Below are 13,217 nucleotides of genomic sequence, written 5' to 3'. Positions count from 1 at the left end.
ATGGAGGGTGAAAGTTAAATGTAGATAAGTGGTCTTATGCTCAATGAAAACGTAAACATAAGCCAAGTTTCTGCAAAGATGCACTACAATACTGATTCATGAAAGAGCAAAGATCAGACATTTATTCTAATCCTTGAGGAAGCTAGGAAAAATCCTATTTTTAAGGAAAATAGTAACTCTCAGGAACTACAATGACAACATGCAACCAGAAAAAAAGCAACAGTATGAAGTAATAAAAATCAAACATTCACACGATCAAAGAAATTGTGGATGATGAAATTCACGAGTAAAGATGACTTGGATTTTGGTTCACCCCACAAGTGTCAATATTCTGAAGCATTTGAGATTGTGTGACACAGACAGAGCGACTGTGACTCAAAAGTGGTCTTTTCAATGTGCTAATGCTCTCGCTCCATACACGCTTTCTAAGAGACAACTGTTGACCCACCTTATTACTCACACCTAACTCCAAATACGACTCCCCCTCAAGTCAATCTAGCTCCAGAGAGGACATCTGCCACCAGTAAGTACAGTCAAAAGAGTATATCCCCCAAGTCCCAAGAGCAATTCCGAAAACGGGTTTTTCAAAATCCAAAACAAAACAAAACAAAAGTAAACCAAAGAACCTTTAAAATAAGTATAGGCGACTAGTTTGAAAAAGACAATATTCACTTGGATATACAGTACTAGGGAATATATTAGAAAATCTCACTCTAACCAAGTAAAATGAACATGTAAGTATAGTTTTCAGAGCTTCAAAAACATACAGGAAAACCTACAGTTGCCATGGGTTTTTTGTTTTGTTTTGTTTTTATTTCAGCGAAACATAGTCCTTCACGTCAAATTAATGTTAATTTGAATTTTAGAATTCATATGGTTTTGTTTTTATCTATTATGTGGATCAATTTTGGTTCTTTAGTTGTATAAGTTATAAACTAATGGAATTTATATATAACCAGTTAAAGCTCATACATATAGGATACATATAATAAAAATGCCATGTTTATTTTAAACATGCATTAAATATACTTACACAGTAGCTCTTCAGTCTGATAAAATCTACAGTCATAGGTATAGATCTATCACTATTTCTGTTCAGTGCTTTGATGTAATCCAGCAGGTCAGCAAAGAATTTATAGCCCCCCTTGAGCACACAGAGGGCCACGATGTGATGGCCTCCCATCTCCTTCATCACATCTCGAGCCAGCCGTTCGGTCCTACAGAAATAAAATCAAGAATTTAATAGAAATTAAATTATATTATAAAAGGAACATTTAAACTTTACAACAAACATCCCTTAAGGATTAAACTTCCAGGGGAATTCCCTGGCAGTCCAGTGGGTAGGACTCGGCACTTTCACTGCCGCGGCCCTAGGTTCGATCCCTGGTCTGGGAAACTCAGATCCCGAAAGCTGCGAGGCACAGCCAAGCATTAAAAAAAAAAGAAGATTAAACTTCAACAAAACACATCCTTTGCCCCCATGAAGTATAATATCCTTGCTCATAAAGCGAAGATAAAAATTTCAAAAACCTTCCAAATCCAAGTGTACTGTTACATCTATCATAAAATTTAAAAACGCAAATTAAAATAAGATACAATTTTCACCTATCAAACCAGCAAATTCCAATAATACAATATTAGAAGAGATTGTGAGGAAAGAGCACTCCCATATACCATTGGGAGTATAAATTAATACAAACTTTTTGGAGGATAATTTGGCAGTATCAAAACATTCAATAAACACCTTCCCCTTGTCACAAAATTTCCCCGTGGATAAATTTGAGCAACTGCCCAAACATCTATAAAAGGATGTTCCCTTCTAGTATGATCTGCAAAAGCAAAATAATGGAGACATCTTGCACCTATCAATAAGGAACTGGTTAAATCAATTATGTTACAGCCAGAAAATGGAATGCCATGCAACCTTTAAAATATATGAGATAGTTCTGGATGTATTAATATGAAAAAATGCCCAATAAATTTTAGACCTATATGATAGTAATACCCATGTGTTAAAATATATAGTATATGTACGTGGCCAATGTATAGGGAGGAAATGTGTACAGCAGGCTGAGAGAACTTCGCTCTTCTTGTTTAAGCCTCTATAGTTAGAATATTTTAGAATTCTAGAATATAGCTATATTAGAATAGAGTTATAATATTGATATTATAATTTTAAAATAAAAAACAACAGCCAGACACACAAGGCAAGCATTTAAATAACAAGTAAAGTTTTTCACTGCAATTCATTTAACAGGAAATTTTCAAGCTAGACGTGCATAATCATCAAAACCTGACCTTGTCTTCCCGTGATTCAGCCCCAGTCCATTACCCTGTTCAGGGTTGAGAAATCAAAGACTTTGTGCCTAGAGTTCATTCTTCCAGTCTCCCTTCAATATTTACTTTATTCTACTCCGTACAGATTCCCAGTATACCATGACTTATACTGGGTAATTAGTCAGCTCTCCCTTCCTCCCTTTTTTGTCAAGAGGGCTTTTAAAACAGAAAGCATCTATCATGTGACAAGCTGGTCTAGTTCATGTTCAAACATCAACTACTTAAAACAGTTGCTGACACTTGAAATTAATATAAGAAAAAAACAAAATTTCAATTTAAGATCGTACTAACCTGTCCATAATTAGTCCATGAGGAATAAACACCTTTTCCAAATCCTCAGCATAATGATTAGGTATACAAAATAAATCTAGGTCATAACCTGGTTCATCATCACTAATCTGAAAAAGAAATATGGCTGTTTCAGTGAGAGCATTTCATGATACAAACACTTGATTGGATTTAGACGTTTAGAACCCTTAGCCTATCACAGAAATTTAGGTATGATATCAAGAACTTTCTGTAATTTCATAGGTATGATAATGAATTACAGTTATATAAGAAATCAACCACATGTTTTAGAGATGAATAGTTAAGACTACAGAAGTAAAATGACATGACATTTTCTTTAGTTCAGCAGAGTAAAAGAAAAACTTTAAAGAGCTAAGACAAATGTGGCAAAATCTTGATAATATTATAAACGCGTGATGAGTATATGGGGATCCATTATATTATTCTCCCAACTTTTGCATATGTTTGAAAATTTAGTAAAAAATGTTTAATACAGTGTAGTCTAGCAAGTTAAAATATCACAGTGAACAAGAAAAACTGCTGTTCCCTACCTCAAACCCAAAGAGCCTCTCTCATCTCACAGTAGGGGGAAAAAAAAAAATCACCAAAAAAGCTAAGTGATTCCTTAAAAATCCAAACTTCCAGAAGTCTAAGATTGTTATAATCAACTCATGAGGTGCCTTCATAGTAGATACTCTAAGATTGTTTGAGTAGGACCACATATTGGCTGTCTTGATATGTCCAGTCCTTGTAATGCAAAACGTTTAATAACGCTGATGATGTGGTACCTGTGGTGGTAAAATGTACTATGATTACAGTTTTATAATTATATAATGGGCCTATAAACACAGAAAAAATATAACAAAATCATAAAAAACTTTTGTCTTGGGGAGGGGAGTTACAGCGATTTTATTTAGCTCTTTATACTATATATCCCAAATTTTCTTCAGTGAGTACATATTGCTTTTCAAAAATATCAAGTCTTTCTTATAAATTATTTGTGGTAATATGTGTTTTTATACATATATGTGAAAAGTATGGGGAAATTTTATGATATATTAAAACCAAGTCTACAAACAAAAAAATTTTAATACAAAAAATTTTAAAAAGAGGAGAGAGAGGGAGAGAGGAAGAAAGAAAGGGTGGGTATGGAAGAATATACCAAACAATAGTCAACTGTAAGAAGTGGGGACCTGCCACTTTCTACACTCTGACTTCTTTTTTTTTCCCACTGCCAATTTCACTTTTTAAAAAAATTATAGTTGATTTATAATTCCCACTCAGCATTATAATTAAAGCTTATTCAAAGACACAAACCACAATTATAATACTGTCTCACATGACATTCAAGACTAAGTATCTTCCAAATCACATTCAAGAAGCTGATGACATGAACTCTGGCAGTTTGCAAGAAATACTGGTCAAACCATAATTAAATCTCACTGCATCAGTTAATACCTATTGAGTACCTCCTCCTTCAGTCAGCACTGTATTAGGTGCTTAAGGACAAGTAGCATGGTTTTCAATAAATTTTTAAAATATATACTTAAGATACATTTATTATTCACAGAATTGATAATTATATTCTAAGAAATTTGAGGTTCACGTCATCTCTCTTTCAGTCCCAAGAGCTCTGAGTTTTCCAGACTTCAGTGGAATTTCAAGTACCGTCGTGTCAGACTGGTAGTAGCTGTGCACCGCTTCTGCTTGGAGCACGTGGCCAGGAGCCTGGCAGCGATTCAGGCAGGTGGACTGGGACATGCCCACAGGTAAGCTCCAGCAGCACACAGTGCACAGGCACTCGCTCGGCACGAGGTGTGAAGTCAATATTGATTTGTTTTTTAAAAAACATGTATTACTTTCATATGCAGGAAAAAAAATCCTATTTTGAGGGGCAAAAGATTATGCCAGGTCCTCTAAGGTGAAGTACTAATGTATCTGCTAAACATAGTCATCAGGCTTATTTCAGAAGACATTTACTATAAAAAGAGTGGGAGTATGGAGGTTCCTTAAAAAACTAAAATTAGAGCTACCATACGGCCCAGCAATCCTACTACTGGGCATATACCCTGAGAAAACCATAATTCAAAAAGTCATGTACCACAATGTTCATTGCAGCACTATTTACAATAGCCAGGACATGGAAGAAACTTAAGTGTGCATCGACAGATGAATGGATAAAGAAGATGTGGCACATATGTACAATGGAATATTACTCAGCCATGAAAATAGACGAAATTGAGTTATTTGTAGTGAGGTGGATGGACCTCCGGATGGACCGTATGCTAACACATATATATGGAATCTAAAAAAAAAAAAATGGTTCTGAACCTAAGGGCAGGACAGGAATAAAGACACAGACGTAGAGAATGGACTTGAGGACACGGGTAGGGGGAAGGGTAAGCTGGGACGAAGTGAGAGAGTGGCATGGACATATCTACACTACCAAATGTAAAATAGCTAGCTAGTGGGAAGCAGCCGCATAGCACGGGGAGATCAGCTCGGTGCTCTGTGACCACCTAGAGGGGTGGGATAGGGGGGTGGGAGGGAGGTGCAAGAGGGAGGAGCTATGGGGATATATGTATACGTATAGCTGATTCACTTTGTTATAAAGCAGAAACTAACACACCACTGTAAAGCAATTATACTCCAATAAAGATGTTAAAAAAAAAGAAAAAAAAGAATGGGACTAGGACATTTGTGTCACCTACAAGAGTATTTCAAGCAAGCATTACTTTTATAATGCTTCAGAACAAGCAAGCATTACTTTTCTAAATTTTATAAACTGAAATTCAGTTAAAATTTCTGGGAAAAGAAGCGCTAGACCTTGCTAGATGCTACGAGAGGACAAACATTGATATCAGGCTCATCAGAACAGATCTGTTATTACCTGACAAGAATGAAAACGTACCATTTCATAGTGCTTTTAAAGTCAAGATCCGGAGCACCAAAATGGCTTCCCTGAGACTTACTCACCCCTTCCTCCCAGTTACTCACTGCTTCTGCCATAAGCATAAACCAGGACCCACCCAGGACTCTTTGAAACATGCAACACTTATAAAGCCTACTGGTTCTGTGAAAATGGCTCAGTGCCTGGCTATGGGTTTTGCAGGTAGCCTAAGAACTTCAAGAGTCTTGTCTGTCTCAATCAAAGCCAATGTGAATTCTGCCCAGAGTTCATCCCAGACATGCAGTTTAACACAGACAGACCAGCACAGACGTACCCCCCCAAATAGGAATTCTCTCTCTGTCAACACGCCAAATTAATTTCCAATTCAGGGACTTCCCTGGCAGTCCAGTGGTTAGGACTCTGCGCTTTCACTGCTGAGGGCCCCGGTTGAGGAACTAAGATTCCACAAGCCGTGTGGCGTGGCAAAAAAATGTTTTTTACGTAAAAAAATTCGTTTTTCCAATTCAAAAGGTTTTATTTTCGATCAATACTATTAGATTTATATATCACATTCAGTGTAAAAGGGTTGATATGTTATTTCAAGATTAAAAGAAACCATGTCAATATAACTCTTCCCAAAAGGCAAAAATAAGAATTCATAAAACCTGTATCACTTGAGGTACTGTAGGCATAAATTCACAACTTTGTTATAATTCACTATAAATACATGGGATGTATTTATGGGGGTCCTAATTTAAGAAACACATGATTTGGCCATGCATAGATAATTGTCAGAACTGGGCAAGGACTACATGAGGGTTCATTATACTAATATGTGCACCTGTGTATGTTTCAAATAAAGTTAAACAGGAAGCAATTTATTTAAATGATAACAAGGCACCAACATCACTTTTTCTCAATTTTACGTTAATGAAAAATCCAAGTTTTAAAAATTCATATTTAATGTTCAAATATGTATTAGAATAGTAATTTTTAAATGGTGAGGACCTTATTCAGAACCTGTAATTCTTATCACTAACACTCAAATATTTATTGAGTACCTACTATGTTGTACATACTAGAGAGGATTAGATAAATTTGACACAACTACCCTCAAAGAGCTTACAGTGTAGTAGAAGATATACATGAAAAACCATAAGACAGTGAGAAACTATTTTACAAATACAGAAAAAGTATTATGGGAGTTTAGGAGGGTACTCAAACTCTCACTCAGAAGCCTTGCTTGCACCTAGACCACTGACAATAAGGAATAACAGAAGATATAATTCAATAGACAGGAATTTGTTTTAATCATCCCAAGCACCAAAGCTTCATATTAAACAGGCCTAATAATCTCAATCTCTAGAAGAGCTAGAGAGAAATATGCTTGGTGGCCTTTAATCTTATCAGCCCTTATTTGTTCCATCTGATATTGGTTAATATCTGGTATTAATTAACCCCATCTAACATGGATTAGTTAACAATCCAGTGGGTACTTTGATAGGAAGGGATTGCAATATGTTTAATTATATAAAAATGCATTCAGCACCCACCTTGATTAAGGTACTATGCAATAGATTTTGTAGGGGGATACAAAGATGATTATAAATTTAGAGCCTCCAAAGAGCGTATAATCTAATGGAAAAGACATATACACATACAACTAACTATACAGCACATTAAAGCTTATAATCTGTACCAAATCTAACTTCACAAGCCCACAAACATGTGATTATCAAAAGCGGTTATACACACTAAAGATAAACATGGAACCCAAGGTCAGCCAGCACCAATGACTCCCTCCTAAAGCAATATCAAGCTTAAAGTAGTCATTATATTCTGTTGCCTAGGATACAAACTGAGTAAATTAGACTGGAATGTCTCTGATACTGAATTAGCACAGCCTTCTAAATCAACTAGGCAATAGCAATGCCCAACTTTGTATATGAGTATAAATCACATCTGTTTTATTATTTGTGACTTGGTGTTGCATGTCTAAGCACGTGGTTATTACCAACACCTTCTAAAAGAACTGCATTAGTCTGCCACAACAAAATACTGTAGACCGGGTGACTTAAACAACAGTAATTTATTCCCCGCAGTTCTTTAGGCTGGGAAGTCCAAGATCAAGGGGCCAGCAAAGTAGGTTTCATTCTGACGTCTCTTCTCTTGGCTTGTAGGCAGCCATCTTCTCCTAGCTATCTGTGTGCTGAGCGCTGGGGCTGGAAACTCTGGTGTCTTTCTTAAAAGACCAGGGCCCCACCCTCATGACCGTACCTAATCCTAATTACCTTCCAAAGGCCCCATCTCCAAATACCATCACATTGGGGGTTAGAGTTTCAACGTATGAACTTAACATAAAATGGCTAAAGATCGCAAAGAAGGTCCTGGATGGCTTTGGGGAGGGCCCAACCCCAAAATATTTGGGGGAGAGCCCTGGAGGGGCTAGAAGTGGTAAACAAATGAAATGTGGTTTCTCTGCAGATCCACCTTTCCTACTCTGATTTCCAGTTCAGCCAGAAATGGCCAAAGGATAGGTTATTAATAGCTCTCAGTTACTTACCATTTACCCAGACAGTTCAGAAATCTGACTGCATCTCCTCAGAGCTTTAAAACATAGCTCTCAAATTCTAACCTATCTGTAATATCCTCGTTAATGGTAAAATCTACAAGGCACTTTTATTAATATGAAAGATTATTGAAAAATGTAACATCACTATATATCTTTTGTCTATCTGCTATCATAAATTACCAAAATAATTTTATTTTCCAGTAAAACTGAAGCCACAAATTCTTAATAATTATGTGTCACATTGATAATAATGGTTTCCATACATGAAAAATTCTGTGGTTTACACATGTCTAATTACAGAGATATACTATCTAAAATTACAGTAAGCATGGAAATTAACGCGAGCTAAGACAACACATGCAACATCAATTCATCATCTGTGAGCAGGATTGCTTAAGCCTGTTTGTGGTCAAAAAATGACAATGTTCCTGGGTCCAAACAAGACTAAATGGAAGTGAGGAAGCGAGTCTTTAAAAATATGAATTAAAAGATGTACAGTAATAGATAAAATACATTTTATTTTATTCCTAGTAACCAACAATAATTCCAAGCTTCTAGAATGGGCAGAAATGGCTAGGTGGCATATTTTTACCTTTTATATTCAGACACTTTAAAATTCTCAAAAAAAACCAAAGCAGATGTGTCATCCCCTTGGGATAATTTGTGATAACTCAGGATATCATAAGACCAAAATTATGAACTACTGATGCATTTATCCCTAAATGTGAAAAGAATTAAAAGGTTTACAAGAATCTAAGGGTTACAAGAATTAAAATCAGCATTCTATTCAACTCAGGGATAAATTATTACCTGCTTCTACGTAAGCGGGCCCATAACTACTATCTAACACTATCATCTTTCCTTTCCAGTGTGCACAGTGGAATAACAGGCATGTTAATTCTGGGCAAAACATAAATGCCTATCAATTATCAGAAGCACAGCGCTGAAGACAGCAGTTTCATAGCAATCTGAAGTGTTTGTTTGAATTCTTATTAGTAGCAAGTTATTCTAAATGTTTGTTAGTAATTTGGTAGCCACTGGCAGGAAAATAACAATCCAGTCTCAATATTAACGATGGTGGTTGACACTTTTATAGCATATAAATCCTACCAAAGCACACGATATACAATTACAGATAGGAAGAAGAGCACACTAGCCCATCTTTATCATCTCTTCACAGGGGAAAAGAATGGCATGGCCCAGTTACTGCCTAGTGAGCTACAGAAATCTAAAAGAGAACTCCAAGACCCCTCTTCTCTGCTGATCTGGTTGGTCCTTTTGTCTTTTTCCTACCTCCTGCCTACGGACTGACTTTCTGTGATACCTAGATACAAAAAATGGACAGGAAACAATTAAGATGAATCTACAGTATGCATGTCACATTAATCAGTTTGTAGAATGAAACCCCCAAACTCAACTGCTCCATTTCTTGGTGGTCACCGAGAATAATTTTGGTCTACATTGTCAGTCTAAACCCTGATGATAACAATGATAGGGCTGTGGACCAAAAAAATGCACTATTTTATCAATTCTGTGAAAATTATTAGCAGGGTAAGATTTAAGTCCAGTTAATAAGGGTTACATTTCTAGCACTACCATCCTGAAATTTAGAAGATATTTTATCCACATAATGTATATCTGATGTTTCACAATAACTTGCAAAAATTCAGAAGCTTGTTCTTTGTTCAAGTGTGTCCAAGTTTACCCTGGAAGTTTAGAGAGATAGTTACAAGTAGCATGGGTCATATCAGGCAGATCTGCAGGTCAATTTCATCTAAGTGATACTGGACAAGTTATCAATAGTTCACCAATCTGTGCCTCCAAGGTCATACTAGCGTTTATCTCCCTCCCTCCTATTATGTATCTTTAGGGCAGTTATATTAGATAATGTTGCAAAACATTTACTTCAATGCCTAAAGCATAGTAAGTACTAAATAAATATCTACTACTGTCACTATGAACCTAAAAGTGGAGAGGTTAAGAGCAGACTCTGGGGACAGATAGCTTAGATTCAAATCCTAGTATTGCTGGGTAATCTTGGGAAAGTTACTTAACCTCTCTGAGCCACATAAATTTTTTAAATAAATATCAAACCAGTTAATATGTGTAAAGGGCTTAGTAACCAGCACACAGTAAGCACTATTTAAGTGTCCGTCACTGCTAACATGAAGACAATTTCTGGGAAGGAAATAAAAAAAGGAACAGGAATTTGCAAACCGAAAACACAATGAATATCTTGATGTTCAAACAAAACTAACAGCCAGTTCTAACAAAAATAATTCACTGTAAGCTGGTGCAGCCACTGGACCCCAAAGCTTAAAAGCATCTAACTTCCTCAGCAACTGAATAAAAACAGTCGAGTACCTACTATTAGCATAACATTTAAGTGTATGGGCCCTCCTTGAGAGAGACCTAGGTTTGAGTCTGAGCTCCTCTTAATAACTGTGTGATACTGGGTATGTTGCGTTAAGAGGTTAAGTTACTTAACCTCTCACTGAGGCTTCAAGGATTCCTCATCTGTAAAACGATAATCATACTTCTGTTAGAGGGTTGTTTTGAGGACTAAACAGGACTATGTAGGTAAACACATCGATAGATATTATTACTATTCCCAGTCAGGGACCACGCAAAGGTTGTTCATTCACAAAGACCAGCTATCCTTTCAATAACACCACGAGGTAGTTAGCACCTCAGTTATACATAAGACACTTAAATCCAGAAAGGTAGTTACCCAAGGCCACACAGCTAGTAAATAACCCACGCAAGCAGGATCCCAGGCCAGACTCCATTAAGAGCACTACTCTTTACCTTAAGTCACAATGCCTAATATGAACTAGAACCCTTCCCTTTTTAGGGCTCAAGTGGTTAATTATTTAATTTATTCATCCAACAGACCATCACTGAGAATTTCTTGCATGCCAGGCATTGTACTATGCACTGGGGTTACAGCGGTGATTCCTGCCCCTATAAAGTTTATGTTTTTCTGGGAGAGACAATCAACAGGTAATAAGGTAACTGCTAAAATAATAATAATAATAGTAATAATGCAGGCTAAGGCATTTAACTATTGAGAGAGGGTTGGCTATTTTAGCAAGCGTGATCAGAAAGGGAGTGTAAGGGGAGGGAGCAGCTTGGCTTGTTCGAGAAACAAGGAAGAGAACCAATGAGGCTGGAGACAGGATACCAAAGACGGATTATGGTGCCAATGCCCTTGAAGGTAAGGACCAGATTCGCATTTTTTGTCCCCTGCAGCATCAAAGAGCATAGAGGATCCGGATTCAAGCAGATCTGATTACGAGGCCTGGCTACCTCTGGGCCGTGGGAAAGCTACCTAATATCGGCTAACTACTTTCTACGTGTGTAAAAAGGTAGGCATGGTTACCGCTGCCAAGGCTGCCGTGAGGATGCAATGAGGCAATGCGCATTCCCACAAATAATCATTACAATGTTTGCAAAACTAGGTGAAAATACCAGTCCCCGCATGCCTCCCATGTCGTCGTTTCCGTGCTCCTGGTCCCTCTCACGGAGCTGCCCCGAGGACCTCACCCACACACCGCAAATCGACAGGGAAGAGCCCCTCCTAAGAAAGCTCCCACCCTCACCCCGCCAGATCATTCCCGAACTGGCCCACGGCCCCTCCCCATAGCACGCTCGCAAGCGGCACATGTCAACCAAAACGCCATTTCCACCCTCTCCTCCCACACGCAGCCCTCCTTCCCGGGGCTCTCCAGAGGCGGCCACCCCGACCTCACCGTTCCAGCCCCCCAACCGCCCGGGTGTGACGCGCGGCCAAACCCAGGAGGCTGCGGCCGGCCCCAGGCCACGCCGCCATAACGGAGCCGGCTGGCGCGCGGGCTGAGGGCAGTCCGGAGAGGAGGAAGCCGGTGGCGGGGCCGAGAAGAAGGCGGAGGCGCGGCAGGAGGCGGCACCGCGCGGGAAAGCAGAGCGGTCGGCCCGAGCGCTCCTCGCCGCCGCCGCCGCCGCCGCCAAGAGCTCCGGCGCAGCAGGCCCCGCCCCCGCCCCGCCCCGAGGCCCCGCCCATAACGGCCGCGCGCTCCCCGAGCCCCTCCGTGGGAGCCTGCGGGTTTCCACGCTCCCGAGGTGGCCGTGGGAATTTTCTTCCCAAAGAAGCGGAGACTCCCGCGCAGCCTCTCTTCCTCTTTCCCTCAGTCTCCCATCCAGAAGGCTCCCAAATTCCCAAACCTGCCACCGCCCTCCTTTCTTCCCAGTGGCCCTAAACTGGGCGCCGGCTCTTCAGGTTCCTTGGACTGCATTGCGGCTTCCATTTTCCTGACTCGTGGCCGGATTGTAACAAAAATCTTTAACTGGATGTAAGAGTCGAGACCTAGAGCCCTAGAGTCAGCCCGATAAGGGTACAAATCTGAGGGGAACCCTTAACTGTTCTGTGACCTTGTGCGAATCAGGCTCACTGAGCCTCTCTTTTTCGTCTCAGTAAAATGGGGATATTATTAACAAGGATCGTTGAGGATTAAAGAAGATGATGTGTACGTATATGGTGTGTGCATATGTATGTATATATATATGGTACAGCACTTAGGACAGTGCACAATCAGTAAATGGGAACTATCACCTTTGCTGATCTATATTCTTTGCCACCACAATTCCCGATACGGAAATGGGTGAAAAAATCTTCCCCGACTCTCCAATAGGTCGAGTAAGCAAATAAGAGTTGTTCCATTCCTAACGTGCTCATCTGTGTAGCTCCAGCACCCACCACAGTGCCCAGCACAAAGTTGGTGGCCTGCATTAAGGCCACTGAGGGAAGTGTGATGGTAGATTTGTGAAACGGGGTAAGTCATTGAACTCGGAGCTTCAGTCTCTTTCTCTAAAAAATAGTGCTATGAACTTTTTTGTTTTTCTACGTATCTTTTGGTGAACATGAGTGCATTTCCATTGGGTATATAGGCTTTGAAGTTCATATTAGCACATTTTTATTACTTATTCTTTTAACAATCATTGTTTCACTGGGAAATTAATTCAGAGAACTTTCGGTTATACATTTGGCCCCTGACACAAATGAACTCAGCCACCCACACTGGTTTCTAAATTAGATACCAACACTTCAGAACCCTTCCAGCTTGCTTCTGGCTTGCAGTTTCTTTCTCCAGC

At 39.1% G+C, this 13,217-nt stretch overlaps 1 protein-coding gene across 1 annotated transcript in view; it reads right to left on the bottom strand.

Annotated features, from left to right (window-relative positions):
* HPRT1 (hypoxanthine phosphoribosyltransferase 1) overlaps nt 1-12,008 on the bottom strand; it is a 31,832-nt gene extending 19,824 nt beyond the window's left edge. Inside the window, exons 1-4 of the mRNA XM_007462883.1 lie at nt 11,883-12,008; nt 11,829-11,834; nt 2,629-2,735; nt 1,034-1,217 (exon numbers count right to left, since the gene is read on the bottom strand). Coding sequence (XP_007462945.1) covers nt 1,034-1,217; nt 2,629-2,636 — 192 coding nt within the window. The 5' untranslated portion in view covers nt 2,637-2,735; nt 11,829-11,834; nt 11,883-12,008. The remainder of the gene's footprint in view (nt 1-1,033; nt 1,218-2,628; nt 2,736-11,828; nt 11,835-11,882) is intronic.
* Nucleotides 12,009-13,217: the final 1,209 nt, after the last annotated feature.

This window comes from Lipotes vexillifer, unplaced genomic scaffold (assembly GCF_000442215.2).
Source record: "Lipotes vexillifer unplaced genomic scaffold, Lipotes_vexillifer_v1.1 scaffold481, whole genome shotgun sequence".
Taxonomy (NCBI): domain Eukaryota; kingdom Metazoa; phylum Chordata; class Mammalia; order Artiodactyla; family Lipotidae; genus Lipotes; species Lipotes vexillifer.
This window is presented reverse-complemented; position numbering and strand designations above follow the sequence as displayed.